Raw genomic sequence first — 27,337 nt, 5'->3', positions numbered from 1 at the left:
AATGTTTTTTAGATCATTCAAATCGGATGCTCCGTTCTCTCAAAAACTCGATTTCTATTTTCTGCACTCTTTGCTCTTTATCTCCGTAACTGCTGGACCTGTCTTTGCCAAAAACTAATCAGCTCATCTCCTTATCAATAGGAATCGAATGTTTTTTGAATCAATCAAATCGGTTGATCCGTGCGCCCGAAAACGTGACTGGAAATTTGTATCCATACATACATACACACACACATCCATTTTTTCTGAGGTATGCCAAAATGTTCAGAAACCTTCAAAACGTCGAGAAATGTAAAAATTTAGAACTTACCCTACGGGAAGTTAAATAAATTAAGGAAAAAAATGGATACTAATTTTGAAAATAAACCCAATGAATAGTATTCTTTTATTGCACTCACATCTATGGTCCGTGAATTTTATATTTTCTATAAAGTATCTCGATCTCGAATCAATTAAACATGTTATCGTACTAATAAATTATCCCATGATATTTCGTAATTAATACAAACGGCTCTAAAGTATAATATCAAGATATACACAATCCATATAGATGGATCTTAAAATGGGACTGTCTGCCTTGCCTTGCCTTCCCTGTATAGTAATACTCCTTCGCGTATATTGTTGTGTATAGTATTCCCTGGTATAACATTACAACAAGTTGGGGGTTTTGATCAAACTTGATAAGGTTGTATTTTCAGTGTGTTGGGGTAGATATGATTTTTGTCGTTCCATCCCTTATCTTAAACGCACAGATTGAGTTAGGAATCCCACACCAGAATTCGACTCTTACGAAATTCTCCGTTGCCTTCTGAAGCTCGGCGGTTGTCTATAGGTGAGAAAGTGACGGGAGGAAATGTGTACGCATCGTTTGGAAGAATTTATATACCTATGTATACCACACACAGATATATATATATATATATATATATATATATAAATTTAAATACTAGATTTATTATAAGTATAGGTATTCGAATGAAAACATTACATATGAAGCATAGGGCTATATGAATGAGGCTTAACCTTGTCTAGTTAGGAACTTTATATAAAATAATTTGTAGAAGGTTGAAATATGGTCTAGAGTAAAGAAAAGTGGAGCAAATAAAAATGGACCAATACAATTAAATTTAGAAATATATCATTTAGAGCTGAAAAAAAGACTGGATTGGACATATAGTGTGTAAAATTTTCCCATTTTACGATTATATTTGAAAAAAAAAAAATCAGTTGGAATAGAGTTTAGATTGATTGATGGTTGGCTTGTCTAATACAGCTGCAAAACATATCTATATATAAAACATAATTTTTTTGTAAAAAAAATTATTGAAGAAAATCTAAAAATTTTATTTCACTCCACTTAGTAGATGATTGTAATTAGTACCGATTATCGCCAATTTTACATCATTTATTAAGTAAAGATAAGTCTAATTTTCAAATAATATTCAATTATTCTTTTTACAAGTGCTTTTGACAAAAAAATATTGACTTGGATTTATAAATCATTATTACGGGAAAACTTCAAATAAACCTCAACATTCAAATAAAAATATTACATTAGTTTATTTAAAATCAGGAATATATTATATAGGGTTGAAACACAATAATCTCTGAATGTAACTGAAATAAAAAAAGACTGGATTTGGACATATAGTGTGTAAAATTTACCCATTTTATAATTATATTTGAAAAAAAAAACAGTTGAAATAAAGTTTAGATTGATTGATGGCTTGTTTGAGAAAAGAGTATTAAAAAAAATTAATGTCTAATACAGCAGAAAAACATAGCCATATCTATAACATAATTTTTTTGTAAAAAGAATTATTGAAGAAAATCTAAAAATTTGTTTTCACTCCACTTAGAAGATGATCGTAATCACTACAAATCATCGCTAATTTTATATCATTTATTAAGTTAATTAATTTTTTAAATGTTCTTCAATTATTCTTTCCACAAGTGCTTTTGGCAAGAAATTTTTGACATGGATTTATAAATCAATACTGCGGGAAAACCTCAAATTACAATACCTCCACATTCAATGATAAATATTACATTAGTACATTTAAAATTAAGAATATATTATATAAGGTTTGAACATAAAAATGAATATACCTGAGATAAAAAACTGGATTGGACATATAGCATGTGAAATTTTTACCATTTTGCAATTATATTTGAAAAAAAAAAGACCGAGTTGGAATAAAGTTTAGATTGGTAGCTTGCTTGATAAAAGAGGATTGAGAAAATTAATGTCTAATACAGCAGAAAAACATATCAATATTTATAACAGAATAAATCTGTGAAAAGAATTATAGAATAAAATCTAAAAATTTGATTTCACTTCACTTATTGTGAAGATTATTATGATTGTAATCACTACCGATCATAGCCAATTTCATATCGTTTGTTAAGAAAAGGTAAGTCAAATTTTCAAATATTCTTCAATTATTATTTTTACAAGTGCTTTTGGTTGCAATGGATTTATAAACCAATACTGCGGAAGAACCTGATAATGGAACATATCTAGTTTTGAAACGTAATTAAACATAGGAAAATAAACATAAATTAATTTATCGAAGATCTCTAGATATATATATATATATATATATATATATATATATATATATAATATAAATATGAACATAATATAAGTGAACTTGAAATAATACAAATATTATCTTACTACCCTATAAATAAATGTAAAAAAAGAATAGTATAGAGTATCAAAAGAAATGTTGTACGTGGCTAAGGGCTAAAATGCGAGACCTCAAAAAAGTATTTTAATTAGACCTAGAAAGTTCTAGTTTCCATACTAACACGTCTAGATTCGATAGACTTTTTATTCTTCACAAATAGCAAAAATAAACAACAACAAAATGTTTACCCTAAAAACTCACCAAAAATGTTGGTTTAACAATACAATGCAAATGATACGCAGATAATGATCTTCGATCGTCGATAAGACAAAAATAACCTCAACAATGGGCTGCAAATGCTACAGATTAGAATATAACGTCGTAGAGGCCGTGTTGAGCACATCAGCTCATAGTCGTGAGGTAAAAAAGAGCATCGCAATTACTCCGGCTTATGCGTTACACGTAAACGCCCATGATTCATAAAATTCGATCCAGAAGTGCAGAAACATTCCCGGGCGAGCCAAAACAAAGCCGTGCGAAGACAATGGCCGAGTGATAAAAAACAGAACAGAACGAAAACGAGACAGGGACGGCGATGCCCGTTCGGGACATAATTAGTGTTAGAACGAAATATCAACTACTGAGTAAATATCGATACTTTGCGGTCGATAGTGAGTACTTTTGCTATCGATTTTTTAGCTCGATCTATTTGCCAATATCCATCTTTTCGTCGATACTACTCAAAAAGAATCGACAGCGTAATCTATGAACCCACTCATCGACCAACTCTTAACCCCACTCATTGCCAATGCAAAGCAATAGTCTCTCTAGGTGGTCATAATTGTTCAAAGAAATGTAAAAAATGATCACGAAGGGTCATTAGTCTCAGAATTTATTGCTCAAAAACCCAAATGTACCAAAAAGTTTTATAAAAACATATTCAACAATCAAAGTATGATTATTTCAAATATTAATACTCATCCATTTCAGTATATTAGTATTTTGTGTAAAAAAGAATCGAAATATAATTATTTCAAATAAAAATACTCATCCATTTCAGTATATTAGTATTTTGCGTAAAAAAGAATCGAAATATAATTATTTCAAATTATAATACTCATCGATTTCAATACATTATTATTTTTCTTTCTAAAAGTATGTGATTTGTAAGTTGAAGTAAAGTATTCGTAAATTAAAAATTGAATAAACAATTTAAAAAAAGAACAGAAAAGCAATTTTTTTTTGTGAATCTTAAACCTGTCTCGTCTTCAGTTTGTGCACATTATGAACACATTTTAGGAATCGGATTTCAACTGACCCTTTCTGAATGAATCACAACAAAACGAAAGAATACTTTCTTTAGTACAGTAGGCAAAACTTTTAGAAAATAATAATTAATTTGGTTCTTGTGGCAATTGTACGCAAAATACTAATAATTGAAATGAATGAGTATTATTATTTGAAATAATTATATTTCGATTCTATTTTACGCAAAATACTAATATACTAAAATGGATGAGTATTTTTATTTGAAACAATTATATTTCGATTCTTTGTTACGCAAAATACTCATGTTTTAAAATTTTTGAATATCAACATGCAAACATATGGGTTTGAGTTTCTCGGAACCATTTGAACTTTAAATCCCATCACTCCGAAGGGATGTTTCTCTACAAGTGTCGAAGATAATATATCTTGACCGTATTAAACTGAATGTTTATAGCTTTCCAAAGAGCTTATCATATTGCACTTTTATGTAAATATGTAACGGCTTTTTAAAGTTGCATGCTCGCTAAAATTATTCATATAAAATATTCAACAATTATAAGATATTATTTTACTTAAAAATATTAAAAATATTATTGTACTTAAAAATACTTAAAATGTATTGCTTTTGAATATAGTATCAGACTATTATATCGTTTTAATTAAAATACTCAACTATTATAACTTGTCTTTTTCTTTGAAAAATTATAGAATTTGAAATTAGTATTGAAAAATTACTGTTAAAATTTTACAATATTGAAAATAATTCTGATTTAACACATCAGATACAAGCAATAGAATTCATTCTAATATTGTGATATGATATTTAATGAGTTTTAGATCTTTCTCGCACTTATGAATGATTTTTATGAAAAGTACTCAAAACTCGATATTGAGTACTATCGATACTTTCGCCACGATATTTTTTTGGGATCGATATTTTGATTAGATACTTTTTCAAGTACTCAATATCGATCTTTTGCCTCAATATTTCTAACACTAGGGATAATGCGATTCGAATCCTTTTCCCGAGCCAAAAAATAACGGGAGCGACTAATGCAAATCACAGTAAACAGAAACACATTCCTATTGTGTTATCGAGTGGGTGCCAGTGTCCTTTAATCCTTAAATTAGAGCACGGCGCTCTCCGCAGCTTACGGCGAGTGCCCATGCCCACGACCGAGAGGTAATTGGAGCATCTGCCAGGATTCCGAGAAGCCGCTACCGATCTTACGATATTTTCTGATAATCATGCAAATAAGCATTAGGCATTAGGCACCACAACAACATCGGCACGCACTTATCCTTTATTATTATGCCTCGTGCAGTTCGAAACGCCTTGCGCCTTACGCCTTGCGACGGCGAAGGATTTGCCTAGATTGCGCTAAATGTGCAATTATTGGAGAGGATTACTTATAATAGATTCCTTGTTTATCACAAATCAGAGGAGATATACTGCTACTATATCCCTGGCAGCAATTTTGCATATATATTATACTTAACTTCTCGAAGGAGAAGTTTATGTTTTCATCAAAAAATCCGAATCGCTAATTCTATGTTTTCTCGACGTTTCAAGCCATTCTGAATCGACGCAGATTTTTAATTTAATATATGTAAACATAATTTTAGTTCTACTGAATGGATTTTAGAATAATTTTTTAAAGAAATTCATGCTTTTATTGTCATGCTCGATTATTAGACATTGTCAATATATGATCTATACAAATAAATAAGTGAAAGCAAACTTCTATCGAGGTAACGCTAGATCGTAATTTTTTTTTTATTAACTTCCCTTAGAGTTAGTTATTGTAATCGTCCAAAAATCGAAATTAAAATTTTTACATTTCTTCACGTTTCGAAGGTTTCTGAACATTTTGGCATACCTCATAATCAGAAAAATAGATGTGTGTGTGTATGTATGGATTCAAATTTTCCTTCACGTTTTCGGGCGTACGGATTAACCAATTTGAATGGTTCGAAAAACATTCGATTCCTATTGATAGGGAGATGTGCTGATTAGTTTTTGGAAAAGGCAGGTACAGCCGTTTCGGAGATATGGAGCAAAGAGTGCAGAAAATAGAAATTACGGTACGAGAAGTACCAGTAATTTGCCGTAAGCCACGATGCCGTACACCACTAGTTTCTTAATTTAATCATTTATTGGTAATCAAAATAAATCGAGTTATGGTTTCATTTATCAGTACCAAAACAATATTGATTATAGTAAAATATTTGAATAAAAAAATAATATTCAATTTAAAAAAAAATAATAAAAAATAAAAATAATTTCAATCCTAATCCACTCGATAACAAAATTGATTTTAAAAATGTATATAATAGGTATACACATATGTCAGAATATTTTAATTTTAATTTTGAATATCACCAAATATCACCAAGGGGGAGCGGGGGTCTAAAAATCCTTAAAAACTCCCTCACGTGATTAATGGACGCCCCTAACCTTGATCTGGTATGTCGTCAAAATAATTGCTAGCATTGTTGGAATAACTATTTATCTAAATGTGAAAATGATTTTGTCAACTTAATTTACTTTTTTATTTACTATTTTTTTTTGTTCACACCTTTGCCAGGGTAAAAAGTTCAGTTGATCTTTTCACCCCACCCATAAGCAAGCTCGCTAAGCATCGAGGCTAATAATATGAATATTATTTCAATGAATGTAAATATGTAGTCTATTAAAATAATTTATATATATATATATATATATATATATATATATATGGCATATAAATATGATAAATTTATCCATTATTTCGATTTAGAGAAAAAACAATTGCATATCTATTCAGTTCAAATTATAATTGAACATGTCCATTGCTAACGCGACATTTTATAATTCGAATAGTATTCATATTACCGCCGTGATGCGGTTTAAATATTCCATTATGGAATATAACCAATTTAATTTCATACATTATTTATTATTTTATCGTCACTTTATATCCAATGCATTGCCACAAATCGCACGTGAATTACGTTTTTAATGCACACGAATATCAGATATATGTGTTCAATATTGAATACTAATATATCATAATGTCCCAGTTATAATGCGTAAAATAACTCAGCAACGTAAATAGTAAATAGTCTCTCTCTCTCTCGCCGTGTGATATTTATTATGTCGTTCTATATATATTATATTGTCCGAAAAAAGCTCACTAAATTATTGGAGGTGTCACAACAAATAATTAATAAAAAATTCAGAGTAACAGGAATTGTTAAATTAATGGTCTTTTTTTGAATAAATCAACCCTCTCGCAGGTATTCCACAAGGGATTCTTTCATAGAAATATTCTACCTACATCTGCGTACGCGCGTGTAGGGAATCATCCTTTCAGATAGAAATATATCATCCCTTTTGCTTTTTACTTTGAAATTTTACCTTTTCTTAAAAAATTTTTTAATAGAAAACATTAAAAAGTGAAACGTCTTATACTTCTCATAAAACAAAAGTGCTGATCAAAATAAACGCCTTTTTGATAATATATAATAATGCCTTATTGATTTTAATGTTATTTTACATACAAGTCATATCTTAGGATTCCTGAACAAAAAAATATTTTTGCTCTATCAATGAATTGATATAGTAATAAACAAATTAAGCGTTCTATTCTTGAGTTTGATCATTTATATTGTGAAAACTAAACCAATTATATCACAACAAATAACACATATCAAACAAACAACTACCTAACAATATTCAGTAAAACTCCCAGCTTATTCATCATTGTAAAAATGCATTTTTTGCTGTGTTTCAAAAATTTGTCATCTGGTCCTTTTTACCCCACAGACGTGGTAAAATGGGACGGCCAGGGGGAAACAAGTCCAATATCTTATTTTTAATTTTAAAGGAATTTTACGAAATAATAGCTACATTATCCAACAAACGTAAAATATGAATTTTATGGGTACATTGCACAACACTGTATATAACCTTGGTCTTGTATTTCGTCAGAAATATTCATCAGCAGAGTTGTAATAACTATTTATTTAATTTATCCATTGTAAAATTGCTTTTTAACTTCCCGTAGGGTAAGTTATTGTAATGGGCCGAAAATCGGAATTGAAAATTTTTACATTTCTCGACGTTTTGAAGGTTTCTGAACGTTTTGGCATACTTCAGAAAAAATGGATGTGTGTGTGTGTGTGTGTGTGTGTGTATGTATGTATGGATACAAATTTTCGTCCACGTTTTCGGGCGTACGGATCAACCGATTTGAATGGTTTAAAAAACATTCGATTCCTATTGATAGGGAAAAGAGCTGATTATTTTTGGCGAAGGCAGGTCCAGCCGTTTCGGAGATACGGAGCAAAGAGTGCAGAAAATAGAAATCGAGTTTTTGAGTGAACGGAGCATCCGATTTGAATGATCTAAAAAACATTCAATTAGTAATGATTGGGAGAAGGGGTTATTAGTTTTTTGAAAGGCAGGCCCAGCCATTTCGGAGATACAGAGCTAAATGTACAAAAAATGGCAGTTTTTGAGAGAACTAAGCGTCCGATTCAATTGATTCAAAGAACTTTCTGCTTGTCTTAACAAAATAATTGATTTTGAAAAAAAAAAATTTGTTCCATTTTTTTTTTTTTTTTTAGTTTTTTTTTTTTTTTTAGTTTTTTATATCGAAAATATTTCAGATTTCATTTTTAATTCTGACTATAGTTCTAATATACTTTACAAATAATTTCAACTCTGCAATACAGTTTATATAATTCTTATAAATATTATACAATGTTACAATATTTAGAATAATCTATTTGAAAACATTCAGTATTCCACGAACATTTCGTTACGGTACGGGAAGTTCCAGCAATTTGCCTTAAGGCACGATGCCATAATTGCCTCAAGACAGAATTCCACTTACAGCTAGTTTATTTTAATTTACATTTTTAATAACTATTTTTCATTGTTTCCATCTTTGCCAGGATAAAGGTTCAACTTCAAAGAACAAAGTATGATAAAAATAATATTTTATTATTGACAATACATGTTTTATTACATATACCATATCGCTATATTTCATATCTCATTTTTTTATCTGTGTAAAATATTTATTTATTTTTTATTTATTTATATTTGCAAAAATTTGATTTTATATTGCCCGAATTATTGGAATTTCTGCTGATAGCAATTATCTAAAATTATTATTTATAAAAATTTGATAGCATTGTTTTAGGAATAATAGATAAAAATTAATTAACACAACGAATTCTTTTGCTTATCTGAATTATTTTATCTAATAGTATACAACAAATAATTGATAACAAATATTTTTGAATTAAATTATTAGAATGAATGAATTTAATCATAAATATTTTATTTTAGAAATTTTTGAATTGCATTTTTAAAATAAATGAATTTTGTTATGAATATACTTTTATAAAAAAATAATGATTTTATTGATGCGATTATTAGACTGTTGAATATAAATTTTAACAATAGAAAATTTTAAATGTGATAGCATTGTTTTAGAAATAGTAGATAAAAATTAATTAAAACGACGAATTCTTTTCCTTATCTGAATTATTTAATCTAATAGTACACAACAAATAATTCACAATAAATATTCACAATAAATAAATATACTTTTTTAGGAAATGTTTGAATTAAATTATTAAAATAAATGAAGTTAATTATAAATATACTTTTTTTAGAGAAAAATTTATGATTTTTATTGATTCCCGATTATTAGACTTTGATCGTATAAATGTATAGAAGAATTTAAATTATAAATTTTAAACAAAATGCATAAGAGATTTTAAGAAATGCTATGCTTGATCAAGTTTTGTATTTTATTATTTATACAAAAATTTTAAATAAATAAAAAATAAACTAGTGGTGCTGAACTTTCTGAACCAAAAATTGAGTTTTTTTTTAAAAAAAAGCCTTGAATTTTTTTGAGAAAATTTGTCTTTTTCGAAAAAAAAACTTTTCAAAACTTTAGCAGCATAGAGATGAAGTATCGCACACACACACATATACATGCATTTTTTAAGGTTTGCCAAAATATTCAGAAAGCTCTAAAACGTAAAGATATATAAAAATTTTCAAATTTTTTGCCAATACTATAACTAACCCTATTGGAAGTTGAAAATATCTTGTTTATTAAACAAAATGATTTTTTCTATTATATATTGTATTAGACGCATTATAGAATGAATGTTTTTTAAATTTTTAATTATTGTTATAACACGAAAACCGTCGTTGGATATATTAAAAAGTAATAAATTTAAAGCTTTTGCAGCAATATTATTACTATACTGTGCGATTGTGAATAAAAAAATAAAAATTTGCTCAATAAACAATTGCTAAGAAAATTTTGCATAAATAATAATGTTTTCCCATTAACCAATATTCAATATCCATAAATGACACGGCAAAATTTAATTGTAAGCTACAATATAATCAACCTTTAATGTACGATAAAACGCGAAATGATGTAAAACATTAGTCATGCCTCTAAGATGTGAATTATGAAATGAAACTTTTTCGAAATTTTAATTAAAGAACCTCCGGGTCGCAAGGGAATAAACTAATTATCCATCCTGCCAGCACTAAAGCATTTTATTATTACTCTTGGTTGATTTTTCTGCATATTTTACTAGCATATTTCATAGTGTATGAGCGATCACCGCGACGGGTTCAGGACATGAGTTATGAACGCACGAACGAACCAACGAACGGCCGCCCGATTCATGAAACCTACACGAAAAATATTATGAAATCCTCATACTTTGCTTCCTCCTATGTCATGATCAAGGATGCCCAATGATGGATTGTAAATAACTTTAGATGCGTTTAATACACCACTAGAAAGATTCCTTGGTATCTTGGAAGGATCACGTTTTTGGCTGAAAGGTTTTTGGAAGATCTGAATAGTTTTCCAATACTTATACCACCCGAGAATTTCTTTTTATTATTCTTGCTTTAAACAATGTGCTTTTAACACATGCTCAGTAAGCAAAGTTAAATCTACTCTACAATTTTTTTGTATGAATGTAAATTTATTTATTTTCTATATGTAGGTTACATTTATATTACTACAGCATTTGAAAGCAAATGAATGGGCTTTAAACATATTTTAAATAAAATACTCTACAATTTGCAGTCTGTTTTTTATCGGAATCTTGGTTTTCTTACAATGTACCAATTTCAAGTAAAATATAATTTATTTCAAAACTTAGTTTCTATCAATAATTATTTAGCATTTATTTTATGCTTTATTTAGATTACTTAAAAAATGTTTACAAAATTTTGTAATATTGGCGAAACACCTAATTGTGAATAAGGCAAGTCCAGGTTGTTTTATAGACATTTGTGAAATGAAAATTTTGTATTCATAGTACAATCAAAATTATGTCATCATTAGATTTATTTGAATTGTATAAATGTCTAAAAATGTACCTCTGAACTAACATTTCAAATATCTAAAATATTGAATGAATTATTTAATTAAGTTTAATATCTTTCAAATATCATTCAAACCTGACAAAACTTAACAATATGTTCAAAATTATAGAAAAATATTTTGAATATTGAAAATGTCTTTGTTTAACTATCTACTTTTCATATGATTATTAGTTTAACAATGTTGAATTAACCTTTTATAGAATAAATAGGAAGCTTTTGTTGCAAAAATGAGTGAAAACCAATGATCAAGAATGTAATAGTAAATATAAATAATTTGTTTAACTATATATTTTTCACATGATTTTCAATCTTTTATAGGACAACTATGAATCTTTTGTTGTGAAATCCAAAAATCAATTAATAAATAACTATAATAATTAATAAATTATTTCATCCAGGGATTAAGACCAATTAATTATTATTAATGGTAGTATAATATAAAATTGGCATATAATAAACTGCGAAAAAATGACCTTCGATCGGAGATCAGATATGGAATTTTTTTTTTATTTTTTTTTTTTTTGTTTATTTATCATAGCAATCTATACAATGTACATTAGGCTAAAATTTTTGACAATTATGGAAAATGGCGTGAGAAGGATAACTACCCACTGATAGCTCCTTCTAATTACAATGTCTTAATTAATAATTATAAACTATTCTTTTAATACACATATTTATATATAAAGATATGGAATTTGTCTTTAAATTGGTAGCTCCCTTTATTTGTTCTCAGATAAAGCACTTATAAAAAAAGCGGAATTGAGAAGTTAAAAACAAAATAACGTATTAATTAATTAAATTAAATTAATAAATGGTACGATTATATGTAAAAATACAAAATATAAAATATATAATAAATTGATACTAAATATATTTTCATTTCAGCTTATAAGGCTCTTAAATTCTGATTGCTAATGAAAATATATAAAAAAAATGTAAGATAATAAATTCATAAAAAGTTATTACTATATGTATTTTAAAAACTTAATATTGTGCTTTATTTATTAAATTGTTATTTTATTATCAATAATTCTTACTGTTTTAATAAGAAATTAATTATTATTAGTAATTGTTATTGTTAATTTATATTGCCAATGTTTACTACTTTTTTCGTTTTTCGTTTTAATTTTTACTATTTTTTTCATAATATTAATGTTTTTTTTATTTTAAATAACAGCGAGTAGATAATAATCAATGAATATACTGACTAAATTTTTGTATGTTAATTCTCATATATAGCTCTTCACAGCTCTTTCGATTGATGCTAGATAATTTGTTAAAAAAAAATGAAAAAAAAAATACTCGGATTTTTTGTTTCAGGATCGAACAATGTACTGCAATTAGCTACAGAATGCAGTTACTTGTTATGCATGAGCTTGGCAAAAGCTTGAAATAATATATTATAATGAGGGTTTGCTTATGAATAAATAATAAATCAATTAATAAGCAATAACTATTCCTAAGTAAATTAATGCTGTATCCATTTATAAACCGTTTTCGTATATAATTAGAAAATTTTCCGTAATTAAGAATTTGAGCCCGAGCCTGGCATTCCTTCCGATGTCGATGAAACAAACAAGTTGTCGATGGGTCTGTGCCTGTGCCTGTCTAGTCGTTTTTGCACAACTCGACATCACCGTCGTGCGTCATAATAGAAATGAATATTAATATTAATTCATTCGGTCTAAAATAGAAGGTGCGTTTGTGTGGTTTACGGGTCATTTGCTTCGGTCGCATTTTTGCGTCGCGTTCTTGGATTACGCAAGCGGTGGCGCCTGCTGGCTAATCCTTTCCGTCTCCGCTCATTAGGGCCCCTGGGACTCAGACCTCCTGATCCAATTACTGCTGTGTGGACAATGGACACGCCGGACCTCGACCCTATCCCATCTACCTGGTAATAATACCAAGTATAGAGCAAGCAAGGCTTCCTAAAGTAGGGGTCGCGACCGCCAGGCGGGTCGCGAGACTACTAAAAAGGGGTCGCAAAGATCTGATACTTTTCAATCATTATAACAAAATTTTAAATTAGTATACTAGGCCAACTATTTTCACGATAATTTGGCTTCTCAAAGCTATGCTTATTGGCCAATATTTTTTGATAAAATCAATGATATGAATTTATCAATGCACGCAGTCTGAGTTAATATGTTTATGCTAAAATAAAACTTGAGGCCTTTGTTAAAATAATTCTTATATGGAAAACAGAGTAGGAAGTAGATCACTTGAATGTTTTCCATTTACTGACGAGTATAATTATAACAATATTTCAAAAAAAGATACTCCTATAACAAAAATTATAGTTCATTTGAAGAATTGGAAGTTTACATGCATAGGTATTTTCTCAATGATACCGATACACAACAATGGATTTGCAATCCACTTTCAATTGAAATGGAAGAAATTAATTTTTCAAACTCAAAAGCACAAGAAGAATTTACCGAATTAACAAGTGATACTACCTTGCGACTCAGATTTTTTCAAGTGTCTGTGCATTAATTTTGGATTGAAATCAAATCAGAATATTCCCTACTATCGGAAATGGCAATAAATAATTTACTGCCATTTTGTGCAACATATTTATGTGAATCAGCCTCTTCTACATTAACTTACATAAAATCAAAATACCGTTCAACTTTAATATACGTTGAAAATTTATTACGATCTGCACTAACTTAAATTAAGCCTAGATTTAATTATTTGTGTAAAAATAAACAATCTCATTCATCACATTAATATTGTTTGATGTTAATAATGGGTTTTCTTTAAAAAATGTTACAAAATTTTATTTTTTTATTGAATATGTAGATATAGTTTTATGCTTTTTAATAAAGAATTTGTTACAAAAGATTATTTTTTCTATTGAATAAATATATATATATATATATATATATAATATATATATATATATAGTTTTATGTCAACGTTTCCAATTATAAATAACATGAATGGGTACATATTCTTCAATCATTATTTTATTTACATTGTAAAATAGTGCGATAACGGTTAATATATATTTTATTATTTGGAGGAGGGGGTCGTTTAAAATTTCTTAAGCTTGAAGAGGGTTGCTATATAAAAAAGTTTGAGAAGCCCTATACTATAGAGTGCTAGAAGAGAGCACTACTACGCCCGCACAATCGTGTTTGCACGGAACGCGCCGGGGGTCAAAATATGACCCATAATTTACAAAAGTCAAGAGCACTACAGAGAACAAAAAGGGAAACCCGAGAGAGAAAAAAAACACACACAAAACACGGACAACAACTCCTCCATAAATAAATAAATAAATATATAAATAATAAGAAGCAGAAGAGGAGCGAAAAAAATGAAAGCACTTCACACACGCGCGATGGGAAACGGTAAAAAGGTAAGAGATGGTGAAGAAATGCTCAATTATAAACCTGGGAGTAGGTGATGTATTTAGAAATAATAACGGAACAGAACTAATTGTGCATGGCATCGTGCATTAAGGCAAACTGCTCGAACTTCTCGAACCGCAATTTAAAAGCTTTAAAATATGATGAAAACTTTGATAATGTGAAATTTTTGAGAAGTTTGAAATTTTTGGAAAAAAATTGTCATTTTTGAAAAAAATGTTTTTTATATGTTTTGAATTTTTTTCAAAGCAATCGCGCTGCGTAGCTATTTTAGAGAACCGAGTTGCAGTATAACATAAATGTTGCTACGGATCCCTTACACAAATGTAAAAAAAAAATTGTACTCATCAATCTCTATAAAATATCTAACAATTTGATGCGCATATGTCTAATAATAATTTCTGACTGCCAAATGCCATTTTTTTGCCTTTTTTCTGGATGACTGGACTGGACCTCCTTCCCAAAAATGTAATAATTTTTTCATTTCGTCAATACAAGGGCAATAGGTTTAAATAATTTAAATCGAAAGCTCTGTTCTCTCAAAAGCTAATTTACCACTTCTGGCACTTTTTGCCCCGTATCTTTAAAACGGCTCGACCTGCCCTGGCCAAAAACTAATCAGCACGTCTGCATCAATAGGAATCATTCAAATCGGTTGATCTTTGTTCTCAAAATCGTCGACATAAAATTGTATCCGCACACACATACACACACACACATATCAATTTTTTTAAGGTATGACAATATGTTCCGAAACCTTTGAAACGTAAAGATAAGTAAAAATTTCCATTTTTTTGCCATCACTATAAACTTAATATGCGAAATGTTAATAATATAAGGTTGTCAAATATCTCCCTTCCGCCTTTTTGTATTATAAACCAATAGCAAAAAAGCGGAAGGGAGATATTTGACAACCTATTAACACTAGAAAGACGGACGAATTGAATATACCTACATTGCCTGAAAACAGTCAAAATGACTGCGTCGTGAAAAAATAAATAATGCGTTTAGAAATTGTTTAAAATCAATTTTTATTATTTCATGTACTATTTACATTTATACAAATCATCTATAAGTGCTAAAAATAAAAAAATAGTTCATCTGAAAAAGAAGTTCATTATTTTTACAATTCATGCAAATATAATTTAAGATGTTTTTATGAATACATTTTCCGCAAACATGTTTGTTGCAACTTTGACACGTATTATTAGTTTTTATTATTATTACAAAGTCTTATTTAGCAAAATTTTCTTTTATTTCTATTGGTATTTGCATGATGTCTGTGGGTCATCATTTTCCTTTGATTTTTTTTGTGTTGATGTCGTGTAGTCCGCGGAAAGCTGTTCTGCCAATTCAAACAAAAACTGTTCTCTAAGAATTTGTTTTCTTTGGATTTATATTCCTGTCGCTTCCTTGTAAAGAATCCAGGCATTTATCGCAGTCAAATCCAAAATATTGAAAAATATTTGCAGAGGTCATCTACTGGATTTGAACTGGATTTCACGGTATATTTTCTTTACCTTCGATTTGTCATGTCTTCTTTGCTGACCATAAATAAGTCAATTTCAATTTTTTGCCTCATAGGCCCCACGAGCATATAAAATTCCAATAAATGCACGTATTTCCGGTAACGATGTTGTCAATCGTACTCCGAAATTCGACTGCCCTCTTCTTCTGTGCACTGTTTTATGTGTTTGATAATATAATTATCTATTATCAACGAAAATGCACTGACAAAATCACCTATAATAATTTTCTTTTTTGCATAGCTTGTTGGCCCTTTCATACCCTTGAAGACACAATTATATGATGACCTTCCTGGAGTACCACCTTCGGCAATTTTTGTCCATACAGTACCATCGACACCTATTTCCGTTTCATGAATTCTTTCATGGGTTTCTGAGCCACTTAGCACCCTCCTGCTTACACTGATGGCACTTTCATTTTCATCAATAGTGATCTCCTTCATCGCTACCCTCAGAATCAGATGATTCACGTGGAATATAATTCAATTCATCTTCAGATGATTGTGCCCAATTTTCTGCATTTTATTCTATGTCGGAACACTCTTCACTTATGTGTGTTAGCTTTTGCAACAATTCACTTCTCTTTGACATTTTATTTATAAGTTCTAAAAAATCAACTGAACAACGCGTTATACTGAAAGTTACTATGTGAAAAGACCGGTCTAATGTCAATACTTACCATAATTCGGTTATTTCTATGTAACAAATGCATTATGGCTCATTCGAGATGAATTATCGCGAGATAACGATTTGCAATACAATAACAAAGCCGTTTGTTTATGTAAATTTCTAGAGCAGTCAAAATGACTGTTTTCCGTCCATGCAGGCATAACATGTAAGAATATTGAAAATAAAAGTGAGATAAGGCAAATAATACGATTTATCTACGCATTCATATGTTGTATAAAAAGTCACAAAATTTCACGAAGCTGCGACTTCAAATACATAGTTATTTTTATGTTTGAAAATGGAAAACAGTCAAAATGACTGCGTCCGTCTTTCTAGTGTTAATAAAATATATAATTTCTGCGTTTTTTTGTTGTATTCTATTGCTTTTTACTGTATTCAGTTTTATATTTTTTTGTTTCTTGTAGATATGCCTATGGGTGTATACAAGTTTTTTTTTAAATATTAATTAAAAGTTTTCTGTATCTAATTTAATTTTTTTAACAGCAATCGGAGTGACATTCTATGAGCTGTGTTTGATATCGTACATTCTATCCTAGCATTTTTCTAATAGTAAACCACACTTCTTTTTCATGTATAGATTATATAAATATATTAAATACACATATTTAATAGTGTTAAAATATATGTGTTGCAGCAATGCCCACTAAAGGCGATTTTCAATTGGGAATATATTTGAGATCTATGACAAGAAAAAAATTTATATCATACTGCTTGATATCTGGCTGGCCAAGATTGGAATAGAACTCGAGACTAGTTTGTGCTAGCCCATATTCTTAACATTTACACCACGGTATGCTAGAACTTAGTTTAGCCATTTCCAATTACTTTAAAGTAGTATTTTATATTATGTATTATACATTGCATTACAAAGCATCTGAAGCTACTTTATATTAAAAAATAAATAATTAATTAATTAAATCCAGGCAAAAATTCCCTTATTTGCTGAAGAATTTATTATAATCGTGCACAGTGATACAAAAATGTATATTTCTATGATTTTTACCAAAACGATCAAAAGGTTTACTCCATCGGAATGTTATGTGCAATGCAATTATATCGAAATCCTTTCCAGAAAGGCAGAAAATCTTCCTGTTGACTTTCTCCGTCTGGCAGCTTAAGCGATATATTCATTTCTGGTTCCGAATGACTTCTGGTCTGGTTCATCGACTTAACAATTGTATACAAATCCATTGTTGCGATTGTATATATATTTCTATACCAAGTTTTGTGTGCACAATTCCAACAATAGTCGTGAAGAGTTCTTCAAATTGGCGTGAGATCATTTATAAAATGTTATGAAAAAAATATAAGAATCGTGTTATTATTAACAAAGCGCGCGAAGGAGTAGTTTTCAATTTTTTCGTTTTAATATTTTTTATTTTTTTAATATTGTATCATTTTTTACCCTGTTGTGATACGCCTTTTTTATTGCGCCCTCGATTGTGCCGTTAGACGATATTCAGGGTCGTTTTTCGTGTTAAATCTGAGTGTTGTGTTTCGTATTATTTATTGATTTAATGTTGGGTTTTAGAGGTTGAAATATGACACATACAAAGGACAATCTTGTTAGTAGATTTTTTCTATTGAATGCTTTTTTGCTTTGAATCACATTAAAAACATTTTACACATCATCTGAATCGACTTACGTGATGCGAACGGGTTTGATTGTGTATTTTTTTTATTATTGTATATAAAGATATCAAATTTTTATGACTGAGATGTGAGACGAATAAAATATTAAGTTGTTTCTGAGTTTGAAATGAAACATTGTAAAGCTTCCACTAATAATTATAATTTTTATTTATTTATTTATAATTTTGTCGTAATTTTTTTTTGCAAATTAGTTACAATATAAAAAGTAGCAAAAGATCATAATAATTCCGACATCATTCAGAATTTAATTTTACTTTAGTTTATTTGAAAAGACTAATATTATATACTAATTAATATACTATACTTTAGATTTGAAAAACAAACAAAAAAACATTTGCTGAAACTCAATACTAACTTATGTTGATTAGTTTTTCATGATATTCAACCGAAATTTGTAATCGTTTTCTTTGTTTTAACCATTAAATTTTTTTAAACATTGTTCTCAAAAAATTTAGATCGATTTTAAAAATTCATAGTATATATATAAAAATCAATGGAAAATCGTGTTGACAACAGACGGTAAAAATATTTGTCTGTAATTAGGAGTCAAAATTTAATTTTTAATTTAATTTACGCGATTTGCTTCAAAAGCTAAAAACTAAATTAGAATCATGTCAGTCATGTACTACTTAAAAAATAAGGCGTTTACAGGAATTTCGTCAAAAAATATTCTTTTTATACATTAAGTTTTCTCAATACATTTTATACTAAATTATCTAATAAAATTGCAATGGCCCATGTGAGAATTTTTCTGATATTATCGGGGCATTAATTAAAATGTTGATATTTTTTTCGTAAATAATTCAATATTAAAAACGTCAACGATTTAATTGAGATTAAGAAATTATATATCTCCACACATTTGGCAACACTTTATAATAGTAATAGTTAAAATTAAGAATTAATAATATTAACTATACGATAGCAAAATTAGCGTACGTATTTTAATGCATTATGATTATAACAAACCTAATATAATTCATTTATATGTTGAATTTGTGAATTTAATTGCGCCTAAGAATTGATACGCGTCTCTACATTTGTTATCATAATTTGTTCACGGTGTTCCTATGGATTTCGCAATGTTTCCAATTTCACTTTATATAAGACGAATATATTTGGATTAGTTTCAAACCCTCAATTTCATCTTGTCCTAATGATACCCCGCAGTATTGCCTCTGGTATTGCTGTCATGAATGGCTTATCTTGATACTCTCAGGAAATCTGTACCAACTTATACCTCATGACTCAGTATATACCTAAGGTATATATACATACATATTATATATATATATATATATATATATATTACAAATATATACAAAATCCAAAAATCAAGAGGATTTTGTAAAAATCGAAACGTAATCTTCCACTTTGATTGTATTAGCGATAGGTCAAACTAGTGATAAGACAATATAAATAACTTTTAAAAAAGTATACTTTAGGGTTTTATAGTTTTGATATTACTTGATTGTCCATACCACTCATGCACTAAATCCTTACACAATTACAATAAAAAAAGTAATTTTTTGACTTATCAAAAAAATTTCTAGAAATACCTTACTTGGTAAAACGACGTTTGTCGGGTCAGCTGGTATATATTTTCGACGTTGAAACAAATTTGATATAGTAATAAACTACAAAAAAAATCTAAATAGCCAAAATAGCCAAGCCCATATATGTAAGAAACTGTATATGTATATTCATCAATTGGCCTCATATATATGTAAAAAAATTAATATATTAATATTAGATAATAATTAGTGATCTGCTGAAAAAAATATGTTAAATCTTTAGTATATTTTAGGATTTGAAATTTTTGTTGCTCTTATTGCTTCAGCTCCATTAGTCTTTAGGTTAAACCATCCATTGATATTATTTTTGACGTATACCTAATTCAAATACATTTAGTTATAGGTTTTTTTCTCTTTACTCAAAATTTTTTTATTATAAAACTATTAGGTATTTCACTAATTTATAATTCTGATTAAATGCGCCTAATTTTAATGATACTTGCCAACATAGTTTAGCACATTTTTTGGGCTTCTCAAAGTCAACCAATTTTAAAACTTTATGGTTTTACAAAAAGTTTTATTTCTTAGGAACTTGAGGCAATTGTGTCATTTTTTTTACTGTAGTCCTAAAAGTATTATTTAGAATTACAGATCCCAAATATAAATAAACAAAATTAATAAATATTAACCCTATTAACCAATAAATTGTTACAATTTCACAATAGTCTAGGTTGCACTTAAAAGCTCATAGTTTTCTAACAAATAACGAATTTTTTTTTTGGACAATTACGGTCAATACTATCACCTTCTTTCGGCTTGATGTTGAGTTCTGGGACACCTTGAATATTGTAATTTTTTTGCTACTTAGTGTGAAGTCCTTGCTAATTCATACTGTGCAATTCATCAAGTATAATACATTATTAGTTTCCTTAAATTTCACCATATTTTAGGTCATAATTTCCTAAGAAAGGTCATAATTTCCTAAGAACTTAAGATAATATTTTTCGAAACAATTACAGTCAATACACCTTGTTTCGACTTGATGTTGAGATCTGGAACACCCTATATATTGTTCATATTTTTGCTCACTTTCTGTAGAGTCCTTTGTAATTCATACCATGCAAATCATCAAATATAACATATTACTCAAAAGCTCATAATTTCCAAACATCTCGAGATATTTTTTCGGGACAATTACGGTCAACAGTAGCAGCACCTTGTTTTAGTTTGATGTTGAGTTCTGGACTACCCTGTATATTGTTAATTTTTCTACTCAATTTGTGGAGACTTTTTTTTTTATTCATTCCATGTAATTCATCAATTTAACATATTATTGGCTTCCTTTAATTTCATCATACTCTAGGATCCATTTAAAAGCTCATAATTTCCAAAATACTCGAGATATTTTTTTTCGGGACAATTATGGTCATAGTAACACCTGGTCTCGGCTTGATGTTGAGTTCTGGGATACCCTGCATATTGTTAACTTTTTTGCTTACTTTGTATTGAGCTAATTCATACCATGCAATTAATCAAATATAACATATTATTGGTTTCCTTCAAATTAACCATACTCTAATTTGCACTTAAAAGCTCATAATTTCCAAACAACCCGAGATGATTTTTTTGGGATTTTGTTTGGGGTTGATGTTGAGTTCTGAGACACCCTGAATATTGTATTTTTTTTTGCTAAACTTTGTGTAGAGTCCGTAAAACTAACTCATACCGTACAATGCATAAAAAATACATTTTATTTGTTTTCTCTAATTTTAGTCAAAGCTCAGCTTGTCTTAATCGAGTACTTGTTGTACTATCTTGATAACTTGTTTTGTATTTATTAATTAATTAATTTATTTATAGAAGAAAATTGTGTTGTTTAATAATGTAAAATTACGCTCATAGAGCATTTTACAGTATATTTTACGACTTGTAGTTTTTAGTAGCCAATCCAGACCAATCAATCGATGTTCAATTGGTTGACAAATGATGGAATGCCAAAAATTACCCGATACCATCAGAAATTCCAATGTTCTTATTGCATATAATTTAGAATCAAATAATCGAGTGGAGATAAGTTGCAATGGTAGATGTCAAACGACTTCCTCTACTAGTTCCTATCAAGATAAACCCTTCCACGAACCCATCAAATCTCCATTACAGCGTACACAAATCAAGATAACATTTCCATTATTGTTATTATTATTATGATTTTTCATTTATTCAATAACAATAAACTACGTTGTAGGTAAAACGGTCGAGTGTCATTTTTTTCTCTTCCCGACGTGTCTTAAAAAATGATGTTCATTAATCTTTATACGTTTTGTCTGTTGGAGCTCGTCTCGTGTGCGAGCAAACGAAAAAACAAGATAGCTCGCTCTGCTCCTCCGTCTTGTTAGTGTTTAAATATATATTTCATGACATTTTTTATTGGTTAGTAAAATGGTAGCCGTTACCACCCGTCGATTTGAACGACTGACTTTATTAGGTTATCTTTACAAATTCTACAGGGATGGTCTCAGGACACTGGAAGAGGTATATGGATATGGATATGGATGTTTTTTATTCAGCGCATTCAAAACGAGATATTTCGATGATACGATTGTCTCCTATTGTGCACAGAATGACCACTCAATTCTGCTTATTGATCGACTCATGTTCTTAAATTAAGACTTTTATAAGGACATCTTTGGGTCAAATTATTTTTTATATCTAGTTCTATTCACTCAGGTGAAAATAGTGATATCATCACAACTATTATAAAAATCATAACACTATTTATATAATCAAAATATAATAAAGAGAGTCTAACCGAACATAAGGACCAAGATGGAATAAATATACTCTCAAAGTCAAATGAACTACATCACATAACATGTATCAAATAGACAACTATCAAATTATGTTGAGTGAAATTCCTAGTTAATTCTAAATTATAATTATAATTTTTACCATTTTTCTAAAATTTTTCACCTGTCCTTTTTTACCCCATAGGCGTGGTTAAAAATTAGAGCAGGAGTAAACAGATACAATGTCTTATATTTAACTTTGAAAAGACTTCACGAAATAATAACTACAATATTCAACCAATGCAAAAAAAATCATGACCACATTTTTACAAAGATCATACTGTATATAACCTAGATCTGGTATTCGTCAGAAACATTCATCGGCACAATTAATTTTATTTATTGCATTTTAACGTAATTTACTTCTTCATTTAACATTTTCTTATTGTTTTGCACCTTTACCCTCGGTCCTTTTTATCCCAACCACATAAATATTGGAAAAAATTGACTCTTTGACGTTTGACGATTGACTTTTTTTGTTGAAAATTTGTTTTTTTTTAATTTTTGATATCTTTCTTTTAATCCGCCAAATGGCATTTTTAATTCAATTTACTTCTTTATTTAGAATTTCTTTATTGTTTTGCACCTTTGCCCAATAAAGGCTTAATTAGTCTTTTTTACCTTACCCAAATGAATATTGAAAAAAAGCCTCTTTTGGCAAAAAAAAAGTTTAAAAATTTTGAAATTTTCAAAAAGTTTTCGATATCCATTTATGTCTCTTCATCTGAAAATATCTGATTTTCAATTCGCCAAATGGCATTTTTCATCAGTACAATTATTTTAATTTAATGCTTTTTCTTAACTTAATTTAGATTTTTTTTATTATTTTGCACCTTTGCCAGTGTAAAGATTTAATTAGACCTTTTTACCGCGCCCATACGAATATTGAAAAAAATTGCCTCTTTGGGAAAAAAAATCAAAAAGTTTGAAATTTTCAAAAAGTTTTCGAATTATGTCTCTTGATCTGAAAATATCTGATTTTCAATCCGCCAAATAGCATTTTTTTCAATAGTAATTAATTTTCAAGTTTTCATTTCAAGTTCAAGTTTTCAATTTTCAAGAAACCGCTGGACCTGTCTTCGCAAAAATTTCATCAATTCTTCATTACGTCAATACAAGTGGAATAGTTTTTGAATAATTCAAATTGGTTAACCGATGCTACCAAAAACGTCGACGATACACACATACACACACATGAATTTTTTCTGAGGTTTGCCGAAATGTTCAGAAACTTCTAAAACGTGAAGATATGCAAAAATTTTCATTTTCGATTTATGGACGATTACTATAACTTATCCTGTGGGATATTAAAAAAAGCATTAGCCTTTAGTTATTATTTTTCTTACATTTATTGATAATAGCTTACAGTAAATAGTATTCAAAGTATATAGGGTACAGTATTTTCAGTAATCAAAGATACAAACTAGAATAAATGATAATATGATTTAAGTAATTCATTGTCATCATTGTATACTGTTATATTATCCGGCATCAATCTCAGGATATTTGTACGCCTACGCTTGCGTCCTTCATCGTTCTCCTGGGTAGTTTTTGGTGGTTTTGTAGTTTCAAGTTGCCAAAGTTCTTCAAGATATGCTTTTGTAGTATCAGGAGTGGCCAATATTTCTTGATTTTCTTTGATATGAGGAATAGGAGTCGTTGTTCGCACAGGTGTCGACATTATAATTAAACGATTCGTGGAGATTTGCACTAAATTCTTCAATGACTCTTCAATCTTTTCCGTATTATTATTTCCGATGCTCTGTTTCAAATCCATCAATAGGTGAGTTGCTTTCAAGACTTTCGTTGAGTTGCAAGGTATGTGAAACCATCCACTAAATACCAAAAACATTTCAATTAGACTAACGAATTCTTCTTTCTCTAAAGTATCAAAGTCCGTGATAGTTGTGTTAGGTCCTCGTTCCTGGACCATGCTACTAAAATTATGTATTTGTTCCAATGCAAATTTTCGAAGCAAATGGTATGAACTCAAAGCCGACATGGAACTCATTTTGGCGACGTCTGCTTTTACTTCTGACAACTCTTCATTTGTCAAATTCAAATTTGTCCAACTGATGATTGTTTGGATGCCTTTGAATGTCGTATTGATTTCCTTATAAATATTCTTTCCTAGCGCTTGAGCTTCCGCAATTGAATTCACTTTGTAATGAGGAACATCACTTAAACATGGTTTAATACCAAAATTGAGGAGTGACACAAAAACTATTAAACTGTACAATAGAACCATTTTGGAAAACTTGCTGGAGTGAAGTACTTCAGTCAAATGTGCCTGGAATAAGTTTTTGTCCGTTTATATAGGCAACTGCGTCAAATGTTTATTATTTCAAATCATATATAATATAATTCTTTTAGAACAATCTTTAGCTTTATCAATTGTTTAACATTTTGCTCGCATATTACTCACAATTGTTAGCATTGCATTGCGTGAAGAAACATGCACGGTGAGCGTTTTGGTAAATATTATCCATAAGGAACAATGTTATCATACTATTTAAAATATATGATATAAATTCCAACAAGTTTATCTAAAACGAAATTCTAAACATCAGGGTAATTACTAAGATTGCGTATATAGGAAAATTTCTTCCTCTAATTCTTAGAAACTCATTATGTGATTTCATTTACCTATTTATAATTAAAATATAATCTAAGAGCAAAAAATCGCGAGTTTATTATTCGATTTGTACTTATGCTTTTTGTTTACTTAACAGCTTTCAGATTTTGCTACTTGAGAAATTATTTCTAAAACGCAAAAGTTTGTCCAAATTTAACAACCACAAAAAATGTTACTCCTTATTAAAGATTGATAAATTTTAAACGAATTATGACATAAAAGAATTAAAATTAGTCGATAATAATAACGCAAATCGAGATTGTACGATAGTACAATTAGATATTACATGTCAAAACTGACGGACCTGCACAGTTCTGTATAGTTCATCTGCCTGCGGGACAGTAGCTGTGACAATGATATGTATGACGGATCACATGTTCAATTAAAACAAAAAAAGTTGTTACAAAAATCCTAGGAATATATATATATATATATATATATATATATATATATATATACATATATATATATATATATATATATGTATATATATATACTAGATGACCCGGCAGGCGTTGTTCTGTACCCAATTCAAATGTACCAATTTTTTTAATATTCTATCTTATACTTTTTAATATCCTATTTGATGTCCTGCCTTTGTGATTCATTTGTGGTCTTAGAATAAGCAGTATAAGAAATTTAGAAAAAAATAATATAGTATCTGCGGTAAAAGAACAATATCACATTTGATTTTACCACACAACATAATTGCTTCAATAATTTTCATAATCTCGTACGATATATTAGTTGCTTTTTGGCAATTATAATTTCTAAAAGACATTTTTCTACTAATAATTTAATGAACATTATTGTTCATGTTCAAATCTTAAGTGAATTAGTTTGTAAATATGAGTTCATATGAGCTCTCTTCAATCTAAGATCAACTCGCTAAATATTCCATATCCAATGCCAAGCAAGTGAATTTTTGACACATGAAGCAAAATTCTAAATCATTTTTTTAGTAAGTAGTAATATTTTTCTGTATTGTTAAATAATTTAGTAAAGTGAACCAAATGCGATAAGCATAAGTTTAAAAAAGTAATGTAGATGCAATTTTGGACTTATTGCGTTAATTATTAAACTGAATTTTATAATTCATCTGCCAAACATATACTGTTGACTGTATCTTATATTATTTTAATTTCTGGTACATCTCAGTTTTAGCTGCTTTTTGGCAATAATAATATAGACATTACATTTTTTTGTATATTGCATTCTAATATTATCTAGGCTTATAATTTCAGCTAAATTTAAATTTCAAGTGAATTGACATTTCTAGCAGATGACAGTTCAAATGTTTTCAATGTCAAACAATGATATGTTGTTTTTTGCAATTTTTTCCATTTATTTCTACAATATTACTATACTTTCATAATCACATACATCATAAAAAAATCCCTTAACACACTTCAAAAAGATTTATCAAAATCCAAATAATCGTTTTTTAGGAGTATCCTTTCAAACATCATTACAGAAGAATTTTATATATAAGATATATATATATGTGTGTGTGTGTGAGCATGTGTATTGACTCTGAATCCTCCTCTAACTTTTTAATGCGCATTACGAAATCCTCTATGAATCCATATAATTTTGCTAAACAATCGCGACAGCGATCGTCCTCTGGCAATTAGTCCTGGCCGCTAGGTAAATAAATCTAAATTCTAAATTTATATCAAAGAACACGGAATGGTAAACGCTACCAGTGTATAATGTGCTTGTAATCAGATAGTAACCAGATATGTTCGGATAGGAGAGATACTCA

The 27,337-nt window shown here is 28.9% G+C and overlaps 2 protein-coding genes across 2 annotated transcripts in view; both read right to left on the bottom strand.

Annotated features, from left to right (window-relative positions):
• Positions 1-27,337, bottom strand: part of LOC113377593 (GATA-binding factor 2-like) — a 315,883-nt gene that overhangs the window by 185,068 nt on the left and 103,478 nt on the right. The gene's annotated exons all lie outside the window — the stretch shown is intronic.
• On the bottom strand, positions 16,348-16,677 carry LOC113376319. The gene has a single exon (XM_026616229.1). It carries the CDS (start codon positions 16,675-16,677, stop codon positions 16,348-16,350), a length of 330 nt encoding a protein of 109 aa, XP_026472014.1.

Source organism: Ctenocephalides felis, unplaced genomic scaffold (genome assembly GCF_003426905.1).
Source record: "Ctenocephalides felis isolate EL2017-DRISC unplaced genomic scaffold, ASM342690v1 CF-g0.4_SCAFFOLD_01886, whole genome shotgun sequence".
NCBI classification, from domain to species: Eukaryota; Metazoa; Arthropoda; class Insecta; order Siphonaptera; family Pulicidae; genus Ctenocephalides; species Ctenocephalides felis.
Note: the sequence above shows the minus strand (reverse complement) of the source record. Positions and strands in the feature narration are given on the sequence as shown.